Raw genomic sequence first — 23,967 nt, 5'->3', positions numbered from 1 at the left:
CGGAGCTTCTCGTTCCGTTCACGGAGATGACTGAACTTGGACATCCTGGGCCCTTTCATTTCAATCCTTAACGGGCCACTTACCTTTGCCGATTACATCTCAAATGAATCGCCTTGTTATTTTTTTCTTCTTCTATTCTCTCCCTTCCTTTTTGTTCCTGTTGTCATTCTTAATCATTTCGGGACTATTGTGCAGCTTGTCTCGTGAATAGCCAGTTGCTGGACGATGGTCAGCTCTCATGTCCAACTTTGGCTCGTTGGGGAAAGCCAACATCAACACAAAGAAAGTTCTCTTTTTCATATTATTATGATTCCTACCATGTTTTTTTTTATTTTTTGGTTGTCCGGCACGGATTTTTTTTAAGAGCCCTGGCACCAATAGAAGTCATGTCGATCTAATAGTTTTTCATGTTCCTCTTTTTCTTTCTTGATCATCATCAACGCAGTAGGCATAATGGTTTCTATAAGAATCAGTTGGAGGTGTGCCAAATATATGTTGGTCTTTAGCCTACATTTAACAAGGAATACCTGAGTGTGGTGTTTCTATCGTTTGTTATTTCGTTTCTCTGGTTCTTATTACAAACGTATAGTTTCGTTTTACGACCGACAATCAAAAAACACAAACGCAAAAACACACAGACAGAAGGCGGTGGGGGGAAAGGAAATAAACGCAGAACTTAAGCGAGCATCTTAATTTGAGAATTTATTCTTTAATGACTTACTTGTTTCTACAAAAATGAACGACAACATTTTACGCTTTCGTAAAACAAAAATGAAAGAAAAACATCGTTCAAATTCCGCAAACGTTCATTTGTTGGCGAAGAATGGGAGAACATGGGGAGAAGGGGAGAGAACAAGTTTAGTGCAAGTCGGGGTCTATTGAACTTGAACAGGAAAAGTGGAGAGAGAGATCAAACATTTCGCTTTCCATTCGGTTCACGATTACGTCCCTTCGGTGACACTCTTCTCGTATCCACAAATTTCAATCATTTTCTCTTTTCGTCCAGTTCATTGGTTTTACTGGCATCCCGTTATGGGCACGTCCTTTCGACAGGTTTACGCACCAACTGGACCTCTCTCGATCAATCAGTGTATACGGCAGTATCAGAATTCGGTCACGTTCTTGTTTCTTTTTCTCACTTTCAAATGTTTTAATGAGCAAGAAAGTAACAACCGTCTCATCCCCTTGCATAATTTGGCCTACGGACACAAGTGAAAGGCGATCCGTCTATTACCTTACATTGAAAGAACAGACTGGTTATATCCCTATTGTTCCGTTTTTATGTTATTTGTACCTGAGTGTAATATTGCAGGTTGATTATAATTTTGTTTTTTCTTCAGAAATACAGCTGCTTGGTTTATCCTTGTATTGATGTCACGTATTTCGTACATAATGAGCGCAGCAGCTATTTTTGGAGACGTGATTTCATTGAAAGAAGATGCGAGTGGTTTGACTTTCCCGCCATCGTGCGATATTACCAATCTGTTACAACAGGTAAGAACATGTACTTTGTTATTAGAAAGAGTCGCGTGCAAGGCCAGCTCTCTCTCCCACTGGTCGTGTTACGTTATTTGCTACGTTTTGTCCGTTTTCATAGCTGTTGGAATTGAAGAAAAATAATGCAATCGCCTATTTGTTTCAAACCGTCCCTCTAGGCTAGTTGTAATCGATTGCCAAAGAGAATAGGTACACAAAAAAAAAAAATAAAAATTCTCTTTTCTTTTTTTTTTACTTACAATTTTTGTTCCCCCTTCCCCCCCGGGTCGAGTATAGTTTTCTCTCAAGTTACGTCACTAGACCAAACGACAGTTGTTTTCTTTCACTGTGTGACAGGTGTGTTCGACCAACTACCCTCCGTCCCCTTCACTTTTTTGTTTGTTCTGTTTTTTTTTTTTTTTAACGAATTGTCGTCTTGTGTTTGCGGGGATTATACTTTCAGGAGGCGTTCACACAATTATCCAGGTATGTTTATGTTTTTACGCAACGTTTTCAGATTGTCCAATGCTAGTGAGCCATGCTATATCCCTTTTCACTGTGTCCCACACCATGATCCGATCTATTCTTGGTCCTCAATGGACTATGATGTTAAAAAAAAGAGACGATAATAACAGGCGGAACCGATTTCAACGTCGCCCTTTATCGTCCTAAACATCGATATTATTTATTAAACAAAATCGTAACCCAATAAAATGTTTTTTTTTCTTTTTAAAATCATAAATCGAGAATGCCCATTCCTAGAGGCGGCCTGAAGCAAAAAAAAAAGAGGGAAAAATTAATAGTCAGAAAAGAAAAAAAGACTCAACTGAAAAGATAAAAACCTGAAAAAAAAAAGAAGAAGAAATTCTTTTCTCCTTTTTTCTTTTCTTTTTCGACAAGGTATGTAGGACACGAGAAGGGTGGGTGAGGAGGTGCGGAGAGTGTTTTTTGTATGTGTGTGTGTAAACTTCTCCGACGTTTGGTTTCGTGTGCGAGCAAGAGAGAGAGAGAGAGAAAGAGACAGCGTTCACATAGCTGCCGGCCCGCACCTTAAATTTTCTTTTGGGTGGCGGGGTACTAGTTGCCATTGCAATATAGGCAGGTAGTTGTTACTTCATTTGTTTTGTTTTTTTTTCCTTCTTTCCTTTGGATTGTCCTTTTTCTTTTTCAGCTCGAGGCTCAGGAAATATCGGCCGCTAAGTGTGCCCGGTGTAAAGCAAGAAAGAAAACTCAAAAAAAAAAAAGAACCGCAAAGAAAAGCCCAACTTCTTTCTTTAAAAAAATTTGGTAACAGGGCTAGACGTGTAATCCATTTGAACATTTAAAAAAAAAAGAGGGGGGGGGGAGAAGAAGAAGGGAATACACTACCGTCGGGAGTGTTACACGACAATTGACCTATTTATTTTCACCGTGAAACGAAATATTCTACATCAAAACATCGGGAAAATCCAACCCTGTTATCGAGAAATCATTGCGCAATGTACTGTATTGCTGGGTGGCTGTACAATTTTAGAAAAACATGCTAGTCCTTTTTTTCTTTTTTCTGCGTCAAAAAGAACGGACGTGATTGTTTTTCCATGTCTCTTATACTCTGATTGATTTCGGGTTTCAATCTGATTTTTCTCCATTTCCCTCTGTCCCTACAATCGAAAAGATCAGGCCCTTTACGTTATGCAGACCGCCGCCGTAATGGATGACTGGAATATCGAATACAAATGGCAACAATAAGCGCCGGTTGTCTGCGTCCAACCCACCCCGAATAACTAATGTCTCCTATCCTTCCACCAAAAGAAATGTACATTTTTTTTATTTGAAAAAAAAAAAAATTAAATAAGCAGACACAAACATAAAAACGGATTAGTGCTTTAAAAAAAAATTATGTTGGATGCTGGCATTGCAAAAAAAAAATAATAAAACGTCCCAGAAAAATGAAAAAGGGCTCAAGGCAGCATCCCGAAATGAGAAAACTGACCCAACAGCTTTTCTCTTTCGCCGCTTGTGTGTGTTCCGTCTTCGTTTACTTGCCTCTAACCGAGTTCAAAAAACAAAAACAAATTCTCTTGTCTCGAAAAAAAGAAAAATCGGAAATCTCTCCTGGATGAAAGAGATTCCCATCCGCACGTACTCGCGCTCACCTTTCGCTGATTATGAATTCTACCAACGTATAGCGCATCTCCTTCTTGTTTCTCCGCATTTTCAATTGATAACCAAAAACAATTTTTTTTTTTTAGTTTAAACATTTTGTGCGATGATCGAGTCGCAAAAAAAAAAAGGAGAAATGACTGGCCAAAATTTTCTTTTCTTGTACATCCACAGTGTCGTACTTCGTTCTCTTGTTTAACTGCGCACCGCAAGCGGTCCCCACAAATATGCAAACTCCGGTGCGCTTATGAGCTTTTAAGAAAGAAAAAAAAAAGGCAAATGAATGAGACGGAAGAGAAACGGGAAAAGAGAAAGAGCGTGTGTCCATCGCTTTGAGGTTTTTTTTTCTTTTACAAAAGGCCCTCCTACGGAGAAGGGGGGCAGTCGAAAGACGGTCCGAAAAAAAAAATCCCTATGAAACCCCCCTTTGGCGTTCCTTTTTTGTTGTATATGCTTTATGACTTAACACATAACGGCGGCGGGAGTGACGGGAGAAATAGCCAAGAGCTTACAAGACGACCGCTTTCTCCCCGTGTCCGTCTTCTCCTTTTCATTCCCAAAACAAAAAATGTTTGTTGGTGTTGACCAGCCAAAATGCCTGCAAGGGCCCGCGCCTTCTAAAAATCTCTCTCCTTTAAGAATTTTTTTTTTTTTTTACCTGCATGCACTCAACAAGGTATGTAGTTACTATAGTACGTAAATATAGAAGGAATAACTAATAATCACGAGGGACTGCCGCGTTTTATAGGCCGTACAGACTATCAACTGTTACAATTTTTTTTAAATGTTAGGTACACGACTGGACGTGGTAGATGTATAAATGTTGTAAAGCGGGCCAAACTATCTAGTATTTACGCACATCGTATCTATACAAGTGTAGAGTATTATGCAATTTCGTTTGTAGGCTATTGTCAGAGCCGGCCGTATTTTTATTTTGGCAGTCACCCCGATCACGATTTCCGTATCGCGTTTGCACGACTTGACTCATCTTGGTGGGGTTCATTCCACCTGTTGACCTTCCAACTACAGGTGGATGTACGGTGTCTACATTTTTAGCTCCTCTCCTTATTGCAGCAAAATGTTTTTTGTTTTTTTTTAAAGAAAAACAAAACAAAGACGGTCGGATGGACTGTGATTACTTCATAGTTTCCAACTGACCTCAAACGCCAAAGGTTGATTGCTTCGGGAAAAAAAGACCTTTCATAAATCAAACGGTCCAGCTTCTATCTTGACTCGACAGTTGACGAGGGCTTTTTATCAAAAAGGTAAATGGACAGCCAGGGCTATGAGGGAGGTTACACATTTCAACCAAACAGTCGTCTTTTCAACTGAAAAACATTGGCCCTTTTTGTGTGTTTGACTTGCGTTTTTCTTTTAATATCTTGCTGCCTCCCGACCGATAGCCGAGGAATGTGTCCCTCTTTCAACCCAAACCAACTAGCACACATCAGGTTGCGTGTCATTTCAATCCGGCAGCTCTCCCCTCTTTTCTAATAAAACCCTCTTTTTTGAACAGACATTTCAGGTAACCAGCGGCACCAACTGATTCTCGTTAGCTGTTGCTGCTTCCCTTAAGCCAAAAACTAATGTCTTTTAACAATTTTTAAAAGCTCTTGCATGGTTTATTGCATCGTTTGACTCGTCGTCATCAAAGTATTAAAAGAATCACACACAAAAAGAGAGTTTCTTAAATTTCCACACAGAGTCCTACTTCGTAATCGACCGTGATGTTTCCTCCCTCTCTAGTCTTAAAAAAAAGAAGAAGAGGGATGCACACATCTTTCTGGTGGCTGTATATTCCTAAATGTTTATAGTTTAGATCGTTTAAAAAGCCCCTTTTGTCTTGATGGATATACTTGGCTTGATGAATCGGGGGATTGTGTTAAAGAGCATAGGTTCAAAGTGTAGCGGCCCGTGTGTTGGCAGCCGCCACTGAAAGAAAAATAGTCTTTGAGTCATCGCCTGAAATGTTTGAGAACATTTCGTGTTTTTTGTTTGTTTTTCTCTTCCAGATCTTATTTATTTTGATGCTTTAAACAAACAAAACAAAAAATGGGGGAAAGAAGAAGCACAAAAGAGAGAAGGATTGTTTCTCGTTATTAGTTGGATGATGATAGGGTGTGTAGGAGGAAGTCGGATGAGTTATGGAGTCCGGTTTCTTTCCACCGGATTTTTCAGTTCTTCGTGTGCCTTAATTTATTTCTATTTTTTTTAAACCACCGTGATGTAGAACTGATTGAAGAGGAATCCTTTTTCTTCCGAATGAGGAGTTGTCTTTTCTCTCGTTTTCTTGGCAAAGAACATATTTCTCTCCAACTTTGAAAAAATAAATAAACCCCCCCCCCCAAAAAAAAACAAAACAAGAATGGCTGCTGCAACACGGCCGACGGTCGAGTGCAAGCGTGCTTACTATAAATGGGTCAGTGGGGAACGTTTGACCTACTGTAACTCCCCTCCTAGTTCTTCTTCTTCTTCTATTACGTGAAATGATACGAAAAGAAAAACCAAATTCGTTTTCTCTCTCATTCTTTCCTCTCTCTTCTATCGCCTTATAAAGATCTATTTTCTCTTTCTCCGACTCTATGCCCAAGGTAAAATAACACTATGCGCACCCGATGACAACGCATATAGGTTACCATGACGACAAGTGCCATTGTCAATCTACGGGGCACTACTGCTGCCGCTACTCACCGTGCAGAGAAAGGAGAGGGGTTTTTATCACACCTGTATTTATCGGTGAACATTAATGGCCGCGTTATATCTATACACTTGTGCGTTTTTCATGCCTATCATGTCGTCCTGTTATAATTCAACGGCACTTTCTCTCTACGTCATTATTGGGAGGTGTGTGAAGAGCCCGCAGTAGGTTTCAACATTCTCATCGCTTTTACAGTACATTATAAATGCAGCGATGAAGATAGGCAACCGGTGGTTAGCGACACTTTTTCTCTCTTTCTTCACTTGTTCTTTCCATTCGTAACTTCGTCTTTTTTTTTGGTGTGTGTGTGGTGAGAAATGTAATTACACGACGGCTTTTTGTTTTTGTTATGCACCTCCTGCCGTTACGTTACTGCGGGTGCCTGCACATCGCAATTGTTTGTGATCTGGACGATGAATCTACCACATCACAAGCTGTTAACAATATGTGTTTTATTATTCTTCATCTTGATTCGACCTTTTTTTTTTTTTGCTATTATTCCGTTTGATTTACCTGCTGCTAGACAGACGGCGTGTATTTTGCGTACAGCGAACAATGCATAAAGATACGTAACCATTGTGACAACGATATATCTGAATATGCCGTGTGATGATGAGGACGGACCGGTCTAACCTCACCTGCCGAAACTAGTGAGATTTTAAGACTCGAAATGTTGATGATGATAAATGGCAATGTATTGTTGTCAGAGTTGAAGTAAGAAAAATCAAGGATAAAAAATGAAAAAAAGGATTTCTATTTTGTCTAGTAGCAACAACAACAACAAAAAAAGATCAATATAAAACTTGAATTGAAAAAAGGAAAAAAGAAGTCTGGAGACGTGACACACGACTGGAGACACACAAAGATCTTGCGTGAATTTTCCTTTTCAGACTTGAGTGTCTGCTACTTCGTGTAATGGACCGGAGGCAGACGACTGGGAAAAAAGAAAAAGAGTGTCAGTAAGTCTGTTGGTCATTCCACTCTCCAACAGACAACATACACGTTTGCTTGTGTATACGTAAATTCCGAATGCTCGTTTGTCCGTATATCGCCTTAAAAAACTCTTATATACAGAAACGATGTATTTATTTTGAGCTCTCTTTTTAGTTTCCAAGAGTTTCTAAGATAGTTCAATGAACATTAATTTTTTAAATCTGTTTTCACTCGTGACCGATATATTCTCAAGTGCAATCGCTTCCCTTGTGAATGTATCGTTTATTTTGTTTTTCCTTCATCCCATTTTTTTTTCTTTCTTTCGGGATTTCACCATCAACTACGTTCTTTTTTTTCCCCTTTTTCCTACAGAACATTTTGGTCATTTAAGAGAAAAGAATTTTGGAATCGAGATGTTCAAGACACTGACCGAGAGAAAATTAAAGACATAGAAAAACAATAACAACGTATCGGGAAAAAAACAAAAAACCAAACAGCTTTTTCAATCCCTTCTATGGAATTTTTCGTCTTTTTTCTTTCTCCCTCAAACACACGCGTAGGCACACATCTCTCTTTCTCCACTGGAGTCTTTTCTCTTTCTCCTTTGGCTATATCTCTTTCTCTCTCTCTTCACAAAAGAAATATATATACGTGTATATATATATTCTTTTTATATATGGACCCTTGGAATATTTATGTACGTGCTGTTCCTCCTCCTGCGCCACAAGTCTCTCTTTGCCAGCCTCCATCGAGAAGAACCTGTTATCACTGACCTATGCCTCTTCGTCCTCCGTCGCCGATAAGACGAAAGAATCTTTGAAAAAAAATAATATTTTTCCTGTTGCTGTTTCCCCCCTCAGCGTCGCATCAATGATTCATTTATTCAACTCTCTCGACTAACACATAGAGGAAAAAAAAACTAAATTTCCGCCCACCCCCCTTCGGGATGATTCACAACGAAAAAAAAAAAGAAGAAGACACACATCCAGCTTTAGTGGATATACACTTGCCTTCTCTCTTTTTATGCCATCACGCCATCGGGCATGAAAGTTTTCTTTCCTATACAGTCTCACCATCCGTATTTTTTTCTTGCATTTCGGGATTTTATTGAATTTTATTTTTTTTGCTTTCTTGTCTCGTTTGCCAAAAAAAAAAAAAATGGTGACACGGTTTCATCCCCCTTTCTATTTCATCTCGCTGTTTTTTGGTTTTACTGAATCTCATTCGATATCGCCATCGCCAGCCACCCAACACGTCGGCCCTATCGTAAAACAACGTTTTTCAGCCTAAAATTGAAGTACTGTACAGTATACTAACCTAACGACCTAATTAGGTTAGTACCTTGGGCGTTGATTCTTCATCAAGCGGAAATGCTTTTAACGAGCCACTAGTGCCAGGAAACGAGGCGAACCTCCTTTATCCTATAACCCTTTTTTTTTTGTGTGTGTGTGTGTGTCTCGTATCAACCGATTTACACACACAACATCGTGGGTACATAAGAACTTAACATTTTTATTTCACGGCGTAGGGAGCCCTGAGTGACTGGCAAATTACTAAACACAGAAAACAACAACAACAACAACAACAAAAAACAATTGCCTATATACAGGTTACTTTGCCCGGAGCACAATGTCGTAAAGATTTCAATTCCGCTGAACATCCGCCAAAAAAATAAAATGGCGCTCTCTCTCTCTCTCTCTGACGATGATGAAGTCGATTGTTAATCGTGAATGGAATTCCTGTTGTCCACGCAAAGCAAAAAAAAAAGAAAAGAACGTTGGAGGAAGAGAAACGACGTGCCACCGAGATAGAAAAAAACTTGATCCGCGTGTATACGCAAGTAGATGTGTTGTCAAGTTATGAATGATCCATCGACCAGATCTTTCTACAAACATCGATACGTACTGTCGAGAATGTCGCACACGTAGTCGCAAGTACAACAAGGTGGAATCTAAAAGGAAAACAACAGAAACCACTTCATCTTATCCAGGACGTGCAAAGTTTTCTCAAACGGTCAGCAAAGTGTTATCGCACATCCGCACAAAACAGCACGTCCTACTTTTTTTTTTTTTTCCTTCTTCGCTTCCTTCCTCATTCTCTATGGCAATGCTTAGCCTCTTTTCGTACTTTGTTCCTTTTTTAGAGAAGAATCCGCGCAAGTTCAATGCGCTCGCATAGCCGCGCATAGCCGCGCGCGCGTGCTGGATCATTTTGATTTGTTCTGCCAATAACGGAAACGCCAAAATGCGCACTGAACAGAATGGAGAAATAAAAAGACGGTCATCCGGAAATATGTAGGCAAATAAATGTCCCCTCAAACACAGGTGGAATGGAGGAAGTTTAACTATTGTCATGTAGCCCATATATGGAAAAATTCATGTTTAGTGCAGAATTTATTGTTTAAATGTGGGTAACTTTACCCTAACAAAGGGCAGGCAGTTTGTTGTGTTTTTACGGTTTGTGAGAAAATCCGGAAAGCGATTACATTGGTGATGACTCACACGAAGAACCAGATGACCCAGGAAGAAGAATAATGTCGCTATGGAAGACGGTGCGCACATCAAACAGTGTCACGTCTTCTGGGGGGAAGAAGAGGGTGGAATATTAAGAGTGAAACCATGTTTTCCACTTGAAAAGAGTTATATGCTTTCAGAATATTTGATTCTTTCTTTGCGGCGTAATTCGAAAAGACTTTTTTTTTCATCCGCCTGTGTTTAAAACAAGACACAAAAATGGGAAGATTTCCTTTAAAAGAAGAACAAGGAAAGATCTTTTTTTTATTATTATTCTCAATTTTCATGTGTTGGCAGTGTCCGAGTTCGTTCATTTCACAGGAATTTATTTTTTTTCTTATTTAATAAAAGATGACAGCCAAAAAGTGGAAGGCGGGATGATGCGCTATTTTGATTAGTCCGTTTCAACACCACGGCCATGAGCCTAAACGAGGCATTCAGCTGTCACATAGACCCTGGTCCTCCAGCTCAGCTTGGAATGTTACCTTGTTTTTTTAAATCAAGAAGAAGAAAAAAAGGGACAATAACAAACATTGAAATATATTTTTCTTATTCCCCTTGAGCAGAAGAAAATAGCCACAAAAAACGACGATGTGATTTCCTTGTTGTGTTACATTCGACACTTGATTTAATGAATGGAAAGTTACGATTGCGCACCGCTTTTTACTTGTGCCATTCTTCACATGTGCCTGGGAGGTGCCTTCATTAGGGAAATCTGTGGTTCTTCATTTCTATACCGCCCGCCACATTATAGATGTTCGGACGCTTTCCGTTAGATTGTTTAACAGTCACACGGAGAAACATAACGAGCGCTCATTTTCTTTCTTCTTTTTTTGCGATAGGTATGCACACGACGATCGATCAATATTCAACACCGATGGGCTCTTGGTCGGTGCGGTCCATTTTCTCCGATTTTGCTTTCCCCCACCCCAACACCCCCAAAACATGTGATGTTGATTTCCGACGTGGATAGGCATACAGTATTAGCAATGGTCGTGAACCGCAATCTCGTTAGGGTCTCTCCTTTCTCTCCATCTATTAGGTTTTCAACGAATTTCGAATAACGATGTATTTTTCATTCTCTTTTGTGATTCGCAGCAGTCGCCTATATTTTTATTAGTCGACGACCTTTTTTTTTTTTTTTTTTGCAGCCCATTGATTCCGAAAATTATGAGCTTCATTTTAAATATCTATTTTTAGTTATTTAAGGCGAAATCTGTGTTGCGTGAAACATATGGAAGACAAGCCACAATAGTAAAAAAAAAATAAATAAATAGAAATAAGAAGCAGTTGGTGCCGCCGACGCCATAAACTTCACGTACGAAATGTACGAAAAAGAAAGAAAAAACAACAAACGTGCACAGAGATCAAGGCTGTTGAGGAAAAGTTGTTTTAACCCTATTCTCGTGAAGGAGAACTCGTCGGCAGATGCACTCACGCACGCCACATTATGCTTCATGTGTCGGCTTCTTTCTCTCTTTTTCTCTAATATGTTTGCCTTCCTTTTTGAATAACTAATTCATGACAGAAAAAAAAAAACACAGGCCGACGGATGAGTAATTCAACAGGCACTGTGTGCAGGAGAGTTTGGTGTTGGCCTAGTGCATAAAGTCCAAGTTATTCACAACGATAAATGTTTCTAAGCGAAAGACAATTCGATTGTTGTGCATATAGAATTTGGCTGATTACATTGAGGGCGTTTATCAAGGAAAGGCCGACTTGCGTCATTTGCAAAAAAATGAGTTGAGAAATTCAAAAAATCGGCGAAAAATCTAATAGATCGATATATACAAGCTGTGTTAAGCGAAAGAATCGGATCTTATTTTTCTATCGTTGCCTTCAGTCGAGAATGTTCGTCCCGCCTCTTTGGCCTCTCTCTTTTCTCTTCTCTCCTTTCTCTGTTGTTTCTGGCAGCTAACCCCCCACCCACCCACCCCAAAAGTTGCTCCACTGAGCCACACACATGCACGACACCGCCACCTTCTTCGGCTAAAAAAACTTCCTCCTCCTGATGCCTCTGGCAATCCACCTGTTTTTAGAAGCGGTGCTTTTTTTTTTTTTCTTTCTTCCTCTTTTCCTTTTTTTTTCTCTTTTTCCTTCATTCCCTTCGTTTTCTTCTCGTTGCACTGGCTGCTGCGTTCAGACTATAGCCAAGCAACCGACTGGCACCCCGCCTCAGTTCCAGGTGAACAGTCCATCACGACAGATCGGCTAGGCTACGGCCGCCACTTCAACGAAACCAACAATTTTTCTTCGTCAACGCAGAAAGAAAAAAACAAAAAAAAAAGTTTAATTCTTCGCATTTATCCTGAAAATTGTCCTTCTTTTTTACTCTGGAAAAAGAAAGATTATTGATTTATTGCGGTGTGCGAAACTCACTCTTTCAACAACAAAAAAAAAAGATTGCCGAAGTGGATGGTGGTAACTCTTCACCGGCGTTTACTTGTGTGTCATCGGTGCAGCGCATCTTTCTCCTTGATTGGTGGAAATTATTATTATTTTGTTTGTTTTTTTTAACTGCTAATCTCCGTTCAATTTCACCGGGTGTCTTCAACTGACCAGGATTACACGTTCTTTTCGCTCCCCACCCCGACAGGCAGTTGATTTTCGTTTGGTTGGTTTAAAATTTCTTTGACGGAGGCGCTAAACGCGCGCAAGTTCAAATTCCCGCTTTCGACCGAGTCCCCCAAGATGCAGCAACCATCCATCGGTGGGTGGAGCGTTGCTCTTGTGGCTCTCCTCTTCTTGCTCAACGCCGCATTCATCACCGCTAATCAAGGTAGGATTATTTTCGTTTATTCACGAACTGGGTTTTTATATTTGCGTGAATTTCGAGAGACAGAGAAAGAAACCGGGAGTTTGCGTTACCCGCAATTGTGTCAGTTGTGTGTTGTTTTCAACCGTTTCAATGAAACCGTGAACATTGAAATCATTACTACAGGTAAAAATAAAGAAAAGCATCGTTACTCGCAGCTATTCAAACTATATGTAGCTAGAAGCTAAATTTGTATAGCGACCACCGGGACTTGGAACGGGACGACCGCACGAGTTCCCCCAAAAAAAAGAAAAAGAAAAAATGCAGAACAGAAAGAGAGGGAATTCTAGAAGAAAAAAAAAGAAATGATTGGACTGGGGCATAGACATGTAAGGCCAATCTACGCGTGCATTCAAATGATCGTGTTTCTTTTTTTGGGCAAGGTTTTTCGAATGCTCGTCAGAACCATTGATGGCCATCCTGTTTGATCGTCTCTTTTCCATTCGTAGAATTTTTTTATTTTTCAAAAATAGATGGCCGTTGCGTATCGTTTGAAAGGCGCTGTCGCATTCAAATCGCCGCGGAACATGAAAGCGACGAACATACAATCAAAATAAACATTTTCTCCACCACAAATAATGCTCAAGCGGCCAATGCACTAAAACCGTTCCTTCCTTTCAAATTGCATACATTATAACTTCAATTCGTTGGTAGCCGCAAGAAAAAAAACGGCGACTGTCTTCGATCGGAAAAAGCCTTTAGAAAAAATGTTGTTTTAAAAAAACAAAATAAAAAATGACGCGAAATCCTTTCTTTGGTGCCAAATGTACCGTAAGGGACTCGTTCATCTTCTCGGCGCCTTGGCCTTGTGTTTCTAACGTATTTCGATCGAGAAAAATGAACGGCTAGTGACGCCCGCAGCAGCCCAGACCCCAATCAGCGGGGTTTTCATTTTTGTTCGGCACGCAAAGGGATTCGGCAAGAGGCGCATAGACTACCATAAATAGACTTGGAAGGTGAACCAGCGGGCAAGAAGCAGATGATGGCCACAGTATCGTCAACAAGAAACAGACGAGAAAAGAAGGCGCCCTGATGTTGTTTCACCTTGGCACCACACGCCAACGAGCTGCGAAGATTTCAATCTAAAAAAACAAAACAAAACGAAAAAATCTGCCTGCAAATAGAAAGAACATCTGGGTGCGGAATTTTGTTTTCCAGCCAGCTGGCCAATTGTTTTTGGGTGTTGCCTTTTGTGGTAAATAGGCTGTTGTGTACAGTTAGATGTATTGCCTGCCATCAACAACGAAACACAACATGTATAGCTGCTGCTGACAAACGCGCAATTTTTCGAGGGCGGTTTGGTCATGGGAATTTGGGGGAAACAGACAAATAGTTGGTGACAAACGGAGAAAAACATATTGACGTTTGGCGAGGGTGAGAAAAAAAACAAAATATTTCTGGATAAAAGTAAAACGTAATGTGACCGTGACATTTTCCCTCGCCCACAAAGCAAACGAGCCAAGTAAACGTACTGATCGTAAAAGACTTTGAAATGGCAAGAAACGTTAGAGAATTGCATAGATTATTGGCATTCCAAAGTTTCTTGTGTTTCTCTTCTCTTTGGATGTATTAGTCAATCAAGTAACGGCTCCCGCACAGCGTGGATTATTACACAACGTCAGGCAGATGGATTCGCGCATCTATTTCATGCCTTAAGCTTTACATTGTTTTCTTTGCCATTTAGCCAACTCTTTGCCGAAATAAAAAAAATAATAGAACGTGGATAGGTAGGATAGCAAGGGGAAAGAGAGAGGCTCAAAAGGGCTGGCCTGTTGTGTCCGTATATAATACGTAATATACAATAGGGTTGGGAGCGGCGATTCAGGTGAGGGGGAGAAGAGAGAAAAACAAACTTTTACCCAAATACGAAAAGGATGTAGTAGAAAAACACATAGTCTCACACAGAAAGGGAAGGAAGAAAAAAAAAAAGTTAAGTAACGGGCTAGACTCGAACACCCCAACGGGATTAGCCTTTTTGGACACTGGGCGCTCACAAAGGTGGAAAGCAAAAACAAAAAAAGAGAAGTGAAGTAAGTAGCGTCGTCGTTGGTGCCGTACCGTTATGCTCAGCATATCGTAGTATATTAAACACAATGTTAGGTTACCCCCCCTTTTTTGTGTACATTATTCAACAGAAAGAATGGAATTTAAAAGGCAGACATGCTAACTGCTAGTGGGAGGAGATTAAAAGAAAACGGAGCAAAACTTTTTTTATTTCTGACTTTGAATTTTCTTTATTCGGTACGCGCCCATTGCGACTCTGGTGGTAAAAATAGCGGAATATATTTAAAAAAAAAAAAAACGTAAAGGGGGGAACGAAAGGAAAGAAAAATAATTTTTCTTGATGAGAAGTAGAATAGAGAGATTTGCGTCATGTCCCACAGGCACGATATTATAAGCTTTTGATGATTTGATGAGGATCTTGCGGGTCGTTAAATGTCTCCGACATTTACTACTAGCACAACGTCACAGCAGAGAAAATGAGAACGATTGCGACAAAAAGGGAGATTCGTTACTTCCTTCTGACAGCCAACACGAAAAAAAAAAACACATTTTCTGAAAGGAGGAGGGGGAAGGGGGTTGGGGTCACGGATGAACGCAATCAGAAGACACAGGTGTTCTCTTACGGTTGTACCTTCCATCATCCCGAAATGATCCCGTTACATTCACGTGCAATAGAAATGTGGGCGTCATTCTATATACCTGCATCAGGCAGTCATCGGAATGGATAACATTTGACGGCTAATATAATCAATACTTCCGCGCCATCATACATCAGGAAATGGAGTGGGGGGGACGTCCATTCTTAGCGCACATCCACGGGAAAAAGAGAAATCCTTTTGGCCGTTTTTCTGATGCCACGCAAATCATTTTCTGTGTGCGACTGATGACGGAAATCTATGACGATGATTTCTTGATTCAAACAACACAGGAAAAAGCTGTAAGACCAAAAGATGATTGACCAGGAATCACCTGGCCTTTTTTTTGTTTGTTTGTTAGTAGAAAGTTTTCCATTTTTCTTTATCCAAGTCACGGACGGATGAGAGTTATTATTCCTGTTGTGTATGTGATGACTCAAAATGTCGGAATCGCTGAGCTTTCAAATGTAGAGCAAATTTTGGATTTCTTCGACGCCAACCTTATGAACACGCGAAATGCTTTGAGGAGCTTCGTGAATTTCATTAAGCATCAAAGGCGAAGGGCAAACAAAATGTTGAATGATTGTACCAGGAAAGAGATTTCAAAGGCCGAACAGTTTCCGATAACTCAAAAGTCGAGGAGAAATAAGATATGCGTACGTCACCGTGTACACTATCGGAGAAATTCTTTTGATCAGTTCCGTTATATCCCGCCCGATCTCCCTTGCAATATATCACGCTCCAACTGCGAAATTGGTCAGCGAAAAAAAGAAAATTCTTTCCCTGGCCCCGATATTGGGAAAAGCAGATACTTGTGTTCAAAAATTGTTTCTTTTTTTTCTTTTCCTCGTCCAGTGTTTGTTTATTTTTATTAGATTTCTGTTGTTTCTCCATTTTTTTTTTTTTTTACATTTCGGGATGGTCTAACAAACTCGATGGTTTCGCGTTACAATGCGCAAATGTTTGGGCTGTTCCTTACGTTCCAGAAACGGTTAAGAGACTGGAGGGCAGCTATTTGTTAGATGTTGACCCCACAAGCCGTGCCCATAAGAATTCCGACGACGATGCCGGCAGCGCAAGTTAGTCTTGGACATTGTAAACATTAAAGAAAAAAAAAAAAAAAGTCCCGGTACTATGTCTGCGTGTGTTATAGGTGTGTGTGTGTGTGTTGTAGATGCCTCTTTTGCATTCGACCTTTTACATTTTTGGGCTGTTGGCTGGAGCCGACAAAAGTGTCGCAGGTGAACGTCCCTAGCTGACCTCACCAGCGTTTTTTCTTTCGCTCCCGGACCGCAGCTTAACCCATCGTTACTGCGTATCGCCATCTACGTGAGTTGAGACCCCCTTGTGAATCAAGTGACGAAAGATAGCCAAGATGACACGAACCGGATAGACCGGACGGTTGGATAGTCGGCGTCTTCTTCTCTAACGTCACGCCGGACTCGCATTCCATTTTTTCTCCCGACAAATAATTCCTATATCGTAACGGTAGTGTGGGACGCTAGTGGCCAAAACTCATTTCCTTTTTAGTACTTCAATTTTTTCTCTCTCTTTTTTTTGGTTTTTACTATAGTAGTTTCATATGCATGTCTTATGCAAATCGTCCACCTTTTTCTTTTCCAAATTATTAACCATCAACCCAATTGGCGCTGTTGGTTCAGTGTCTGAGCACAAAGCTTGTTACATCGTAACCATTTTACACGTCAGTAATTGATTGGCTTGAAAACATTAAGGCCAGCTGACGGCTTCTAGCTCGCACGAGCGCATCTCGATGACGACCTTTTTAAATATTCATCGATAATTGGAAATCGCACCTTTCCCTTCTTCTCGCCAATGCGATCGTCAGTGCAACAGAATTTCTTGTGTTTTTATATGATCGTATAATTTATACCATCTCGTTGAAATCCATGCGGAAATGATCCGTCTTATCCCATTCGCTCATGGTACGCCCCGACGACCCTCCCTTTTCCCCTTACCCGCGCAATATGACTTCCTCAATTGTAGCGCAACTTCTTCTTTGCCCTGACGTATTTTACGAGTTTGACTTTGAAAACAGAGAGAGAAAAAAAAGGCTGCCATGAAAATGCCATGTAGGGACATCAACAGGGCGGATGAGTTCAATATGAATCACGCAGTGAACATAAGATCCGCTTTTGCGCGTTACTGTCTGCGCACGCAGCAGTTGGCATGCCACGTCACGCTAATATCTAAACGACTTTGTTTTTTGTTTTTTTATCATTTCATTTTATGTTTCTGGCCGACAATCATCAAAAAGCTGGCGGAGAAGGATCAACGTCCGCCTGCGACCCGTCGACCCAAGTAGCTTGCCGGAATCATCCCAGCATCTGTATCGAGGTGGAACGCGTGCAGGATGGCGTCGCCGATTGCCCTGACGCATCCGACGAAGGTGAGTCGAATTTAAAAAAAAATAATAATAAATCCATTCTTTTCTTGGGGTGGGGGAAGATGGAAGCATTTTTTGTTTTGGCTCGTATGTTGGTGGTCTGTTGGCACTTTGATGGAATACTGCCGTTAAAGAATCTATTTAGATCATCAAACAAAGAAGGGAAACATCCAAATAGAAAATCTAGAATAGGAAAATGATGGAACAGGTCCGTAACTGATGGTTAGACACACACACCCGATTACACCACGCTGCGTAACATTAACATAATCTTCAACTATGCTCGTAAAACAACCCTTTGAAACAAACATCACGTAGACAAAAAAAATAAAATAAAATAAAAACGGATACATTTAATAGATAAGTATAAACATGGTACGTATATGTACTTAACACTGAAAAAACTGGGCAACTCGTTTTTCGGGAATGAATTGCCGTATCAAATCCGCTTTCTAACTTCAGGAAAAAGAACAAAAAACTATTTCATAAACCTCAAACTGTTGGCATGCCTTTCATCCCATCCCAACCGAAATGGGAGGAGAACATGAAGATGGAATTCTTGTGTAACACACACGGAAAAATGACGCTATATGCTTGAGACCGTTCCATACAAACGGATCGTGAAAGATGGTTGATGGATCTGCTGTTGTTTCAATCCATCGCCCGGATTTGTTGTGTGTGTACACAACTACCGTAAGCGGTGGTACGTTTTTTTCCGGTATGATGTGTACCACATTTCAACGATTCGGTGAATGAATTCTCATCAAACATATCGTCAAGGCATCGTGATACATTTACAGAAAAATCAGCTAAGCGGAAAATGAATGAACCAAAAATGCCGAATGAGGATTTTATTTTGCTTTTGATGCGATGAGAAAGTTATGAACTCGTACGTCTATGGCTCGTATGACCGCGAAAGAGAAAAAAAAAAATATCCCGCGTATAGTCGATCGTTACCGACGCGACTATCGTGCGGAACTCGTAGAAAGAAGAAAATAAATTTCATTCACGGTTGAAAGAAATCTAAGAAGAAATAAAGCAAAAAATTTGTTGAAAAAAAAAACAAATTCTCGGGTTGGTGAATATGAAGTAAGGGAAAATGGTGGAGCATTAGGTGATGCGCTCGCAGGTCCTTTCCTTTTTTTTACCTTGCGCAGCGCTGCTGCATTTCACGGTGCATCAGCATTCCTGGCGAGGTCACGCTCAGTCCCGTTACTCATTCTCTTCTGGCCTTTCAACTGCCTTGAAGCCCCCGCAGGGTGCAAGTCCCGATGCACACGATGGGGCTAGAAAAGAAGAAAAAAGGAAGATAGCGATAGGCTAGATGATGATGACCACATTCACTTTGGCCGTGCGGTCTGATGCCTTGTTCCGTGTGCGTGTTCTTCTTTGATTCTCCCTTTGTCGTTTTATCTTTTTTTATTTTTATTTTTTTTTTTGTCTTCCATTCTTATCCGCTCTTGTACGACCCGACGCTGTCACGAGGGTCAGGCAGCCAACCACTTGCATCGAGCGGAAACTACGATATTTTCCAAGCAGAAAAGAATTAGATTTAAAGTTTTCAAGAAAAAAGAGATAGGAAATCTGTTCATGTTTTGCATTTTTGTATGGAAGTGTTTTTGGATTCAGTAGATCCTGGCAAGGCAATCAATTTCATCAGCCACCTTATATAATCGCTCGTCTGTATTCCATCTGCGTGAGTCACCAAGGATACGCACCTTTCACGAAGCGTGAATGTTGTCTAGGACAGAGGAAATTGTTGTCTAAGAAACAGAGAACCGGACGGCAATGAAATTATTCACTGGAACCAGCCAATTTCTCAATAACACGCCACAAAAAAAAAAAAAAAGTTGATGTTTTTCAACGGGAAAACTACCGAATTATCTTCAAGCAGATCAACATTGTTATTCACTGATCTCAAGACTTCAAACAGATGCCGCAAACATATGCTCCAAAGAATTTCCGCGTCGCGGAACTAAAAATTAACGTTAAAGGACAAATCATTTCTTGGGCATTCGATTGGCTCCAGCAAATCTGTACGCTACAATAAGCTCCCAATCTGTTCTTACTGTACATGAAACATGTGCATCTTTTTTAGCGTTCGGAATGCGCAGGATGGTAGAATGCAACGCCACGAAAATGCGTTCATTGTTGCTGGGCCAAATGCGCTGAAGAAGAGGGAAAAGCAATGATGAATAGTGGGACAAAGAAAGGATAACTATAAGATGCGTGAAACACAACGGGGTATTACCACCGGCGCATGTAGAAATAATACCCGTAAGCACGTCGTGCATACACCGTACGTCCTATACCTGCGCCGGTGCGGAAAGAACTCGGTGCCCCGACTCTCGAACCGACTGTCCTCGAATGTCCCGTTAGACATATATACCTACCTACCTATTACCTGGACTCTGGGAAAGCCTTTTTTTTTTCCCCTTGACAATTTCAACACTGTGATGACTAAACGACATTAAAAAAAAAAAAACAGTTGGTTGTTTTGTTCTTCAATTACTGTTCCGTTTTGTATTGACGATCCTTTGATGGAGGGTTGCTAAGAAACGCGCTCTGTACAGTCAATTAAAATGGGGTTTTTGAATGACCTTCGTTACGGATTAACTAGACGATGGAGCTACAACAGCAAGCGAAAAATCTCGGTCAACTCTTTCTCTTAAAAAATAGAGTGACATTACCATGTTTAGATTACATGGTCAATCAGAGAGCTGGCGAAACTGTCTCGCAAAGTGATGGCTGACTTGGAATTTATTTCATTTTTTTTTGCAGTCAGAGCCGAATTGGAGGTAAACAAGACTTGTTGGGTGTGGCTCCGCCATATCCTTGATTTCTATTTTCCATCAGTTCAACAAAGAATTTTTCGGACAACTCTCAGAAATCCAATCGAAATGGCAAAACCTTGGCCCTTTGATCAACCCAGTATAGAAGCTCTGCGTCCATATTAGATGCTAGACAGTCTGAACACCTTTCACGGTTAAGAAAAGTGTATTTAGCCAGCAGGTTATTTGGCTGCCAAGAGAAAACTCCCCTCACGTCCTTTTTTTTTTTAATTGAATTTTCCTCTGCACAAGTTACTCAGCCGCCCATTTTTATGATTACATCAATGTCTTGACGAAAAAGAACTTGACAGACAAGTGTTTTTTATATGTTCAATATTCAATTCCGGAGATGCATAATTTCGCTTGACTTTTATTTTATGCTTATAAGCTCACGTTTTTCATCTTATACCTTATGCAAGGTGAATTAAGGATACAAAGATTAGAACAGCCCGATTAAGCGTTCCGGTATTTTTCTAAGGAATGAAAGGTGTTTCATGGTCTTCTTGGCTGTTAGTCGGAAAGCAATAACTACTTCTCGTTGATGAAGCCATGAAGAAACCGGTTTCTCCCTCCAAGTCCCACGCGCATTCACAAACGAAGGCAAAAAGAGAGAGAGAGGGATTTTTTTTTTTCTTTTTGCCTTCTCCGACTTTTAGATGCGTTAACGGCGACCTCTTTGGCAAACAATCACTCACGAAGTTGGCGAGTGAGAGAGAGCTAGCGGCGAAGAAAGGGAAAAAAAAGTGCCACTTTATAGTTGAGCGAAAAAAGAAGAAACACGATTCATCCAACGTGAGCCAACTTACCTAGTCACGAAAAAACATGGTCCCCGATGAAACCGAACGCAGTGGAAAAAGTCAAGGAGGCAGGAATAAGTTAGAAAAGAGAAAGAAACAAAAACTATAAAATCTCATCATCATTCATGGCAATCACGTGTCTACGCCTTCCACAAATGCAGCGGCAATGGGTCGTCCCAGTTTTGCAACACTTGAGCAAACCTAATCGTGATGATGGTCGTGACGATGATACGAAAAATAGGAGTTTTTTCTACTTTTTTTTAAAATCCAGAGAGAAATTGAATAGGCGTCGTTTATTTCTATATAGAGCGGTGACTCAATATTCATAAAAATGTGTAGGAAAAAAAACCAAACAAAGCTAGAATTTGTGTAATAAAAATACCATTTGTTCGTGTTCAGTGATTCGCACTGATTATTTTTTACCAATCACATTTCTGAATTTTCGTAAAGTAGTTCACGATTTTTGTTTCGTTTTAAAATATAGATTGTCAACCTTGGGAGTTCACCTGTTTATGTGGGCAGCCTCGTTGCATCACCGGATCTCTGGTTGGCAACGGCCAACTGGACTGCGCTGATGGCTCCGATGAAGGTAAAATCAATCACGAAGGAAAAAAAGATGCGTTGTCATGTCTCCTTGTTATTCCTCGCACAATCCATTGTCTTTGTCGCATTCTCTCGATATGGAAATCTTTTCCTTAAAATGCTGATCTGCTGAAATGAAATCGTAAATCAAGGCTAAACACTCCTTTGTTGGATGATGGATTTCAGGGCTGATTGGAGGTAACTGCAAGTCGGACGAGGACTTGCAGAATATCGACGACCTCGTTAGATTCCGACGTGCGTCCTCCGGTAAGTGCCGCGTTTTCGAAATCCTTTCTAGATTCTTTCTCTTTTTTTTTTTCCACATTCTAACAGATTTCCTTTTCCTTGTTCTTCTCTTTTTATTACTATCTTAAGCATTGAATTGAGATGAACTTCTATTGTCGAATCGTCTTCCTTTTCTTCGGGATTACGTATAAAAAATCGCAAAACTTTCTTTTCTTTTCATCGCGTTGTGTGTGGCCATCGTCTTTAATAATTCGGCACTCGCAAATGCAAAAGGAAACAAACAAAAGAAAAATGGCAGAAACCGCGTTATAAAAAACCAATGGTCCACACAATATATCCATCATAGTACCTACTTCTTTTCGTCTGTCTGTGATAATCTGCATAATCTTTCATCAATTATGGTTAATGATTCACGCTTTCTTTCCACCTCTCTCTCTCTCTGTTACATTCCCGCGCCCAAATAAACCAAACAAGCGCATCGAAACGATGGCTGGTCGTGCCCATACTCGTACGCATAGTTTCTTTTTCGACAAGTTACGGAATCCAACAACAAAATGTCCTGCATTTACGGCCAAATTTTTTTCTTCTTTAAGTTTAGCCGGTTGTTCGATTTTGTTGTTTGGTTTGTTCGGCCTGTCTGTGGTTTTTCTTCTTTTTTATTACTACCATCAGAAAGATTCTCTTCCGTTTCTCTCTTACTTTTCTCTTTCTTCGTATATTGATTGCTATTGTTCTCGAGCCAAGTAGGAAACCAGCTATGTCCGAGAGAGCGTGTGCAACAACTTTCCAATAGAAATCGCCACTTGGCTTTGTTGGACTTTCTGATGGTTGGGTGGGCGGCAAGAGTGGGGGACACTTGATATTTTCATATGCCTTCCAAGACAAATATTTCTTTTTCTCTCTTCGCCTTTCCGGGAAATGAAGTCTTTCCATGCAACATCTTCATCCTACTTTTTCTGTTTTGTGTATCGTTTTAATTTGTATTGTCTTCTTTCTCCTGTCTTTTTTTTTTTTTGTTTGTTCTTCTTCGATGATTCTCTCCTCGATGTCGCGATGCGTGTTTCAAAATCAAAAACAAACCCAACAAACAAACAATGAAGATGTAAGAGTGGAAGTCAATGGTGGTCAAACGACAACCTTCTTCCTGAAGACGGAATTACCTCTGATCCGGCCCAGGCCTCCTCGGAGTGATCACATCGACCAAAGGAGCTTTCATCAATGAAGGAACGACAACAGAATACACAACTCAAGTTATCGGCACCTCGGTGGATGGCACTTACGCCAAAATTCAGAGCACTAAATCGCGAATTTTTTCGCCTGTTCCTACTGATCTATTCGCTGTCGATCTGCCCGTCGATCTTCTTCCCACTGGACTTGTTTCCAGCTCGCTGGTGACTCGTATTCGTGGCGAAACGACAACCATCGAAACGACTGAATTTGTTCGCACTTTTATCGATCAAATTTACGTGCAAGAAATCCTGACGAGCTCCGAAATTTTCGCGCCATTGCCATCAATTGATCAAATTGGCAACGTCCAACCGTCACCTGTTAAGCCGCATTGTCATCCCGACTGTAGTCATCGACAGCAGCTTGGCGAACGAAGATGAATCCGGAAAAATCGTTTTCAAAACAGCCCATCTAACATCACTGGTTGGTGAACGTGTCATTGAATCTTCTATCGGAGGTATCAATCAAGCATTCGATGAAGATAAACCAACCGACGATGAAAGTAAAAAGATCATCACCAGTTTCGAAGAGGTCCCAGACAATAATCTACGGGGATCTCGTGCCAGGAGTGATTTATTACCAGAATCTGCCGTTCAAACGAAACCTGTTGTCGTCCTCGAAACGTTTGTTGCTGCTTTACCATCGTCTCGCAATGTTGAATCTT

The 23,967-nt window shown here is 40.6% G+C and overlaps 1 protein-coding gene and 1 long non-coding RNA gene across 2 annotated transcripts in view; one reads left to right on the top strand and one right to left on the bottom strand.

The window, feature by feature from the left end:
* Positions 1-600: 600 nt before the first annotated feature.
* Positions 601-2,060, bottom strand: LOC123470066. Its single transcript, XR_006643486.1, has 3 exons — positions 1,737-2,060; positions 1,295-1,482; positions 601-1,234 (listed from the first exon to the last, which is right to left on the bottom strand). It is a non-coding gene; the product is annotated as an uncharacterized LOC123470066 (long non-coding RNA).
* A 9,873-nt stretch (positions 2,061-11,933) lies between these two features.
* The window catches only part of LOC116917347, a 29,310-nt gene continuing 17,276 nt past the window's right edge, over positions 11,934-23,967 (top strand). Inside the window, 7 exon segments of the mRNA XM_045169626.1 lie at positions 11,934-12,541; positions 17,492-17,623; positions 21,733-21,837; positions 22,017-22,097; positions 23,177-23,256; positions 23,258-23,626; positions 23,628-23,966. Coding sequence (XP_045025561.1) covers positions 12,454-12,541; positions 17,492-17,623; positions 21,733-21,837; positions 22,017-22,097; positions 23,177-23,256; positions 23,258-23,626; positions 23,628-23,966 — 1,194 coding nt within the window. The 5' untranslated portion in view covers positions 11,934-12,453.

This window comes from Daphnia magna, linkage group LG2, assembly GCF_020631705.1.
Source record: "Daphnia magna isolate NIES linkage group LG2, ASM2063170v1.1, whole genome shotgun sequence".
Taxonomy (NCBI): Eukaryota; Metazoa; Arthropoda; class Branchiopoda; order Diplostraca; family Daphniidae; genus Daphnia; species Daphnia magna.
This window is presented reverse-complemented; position numbering and strand designations above follow the sequence as displayed.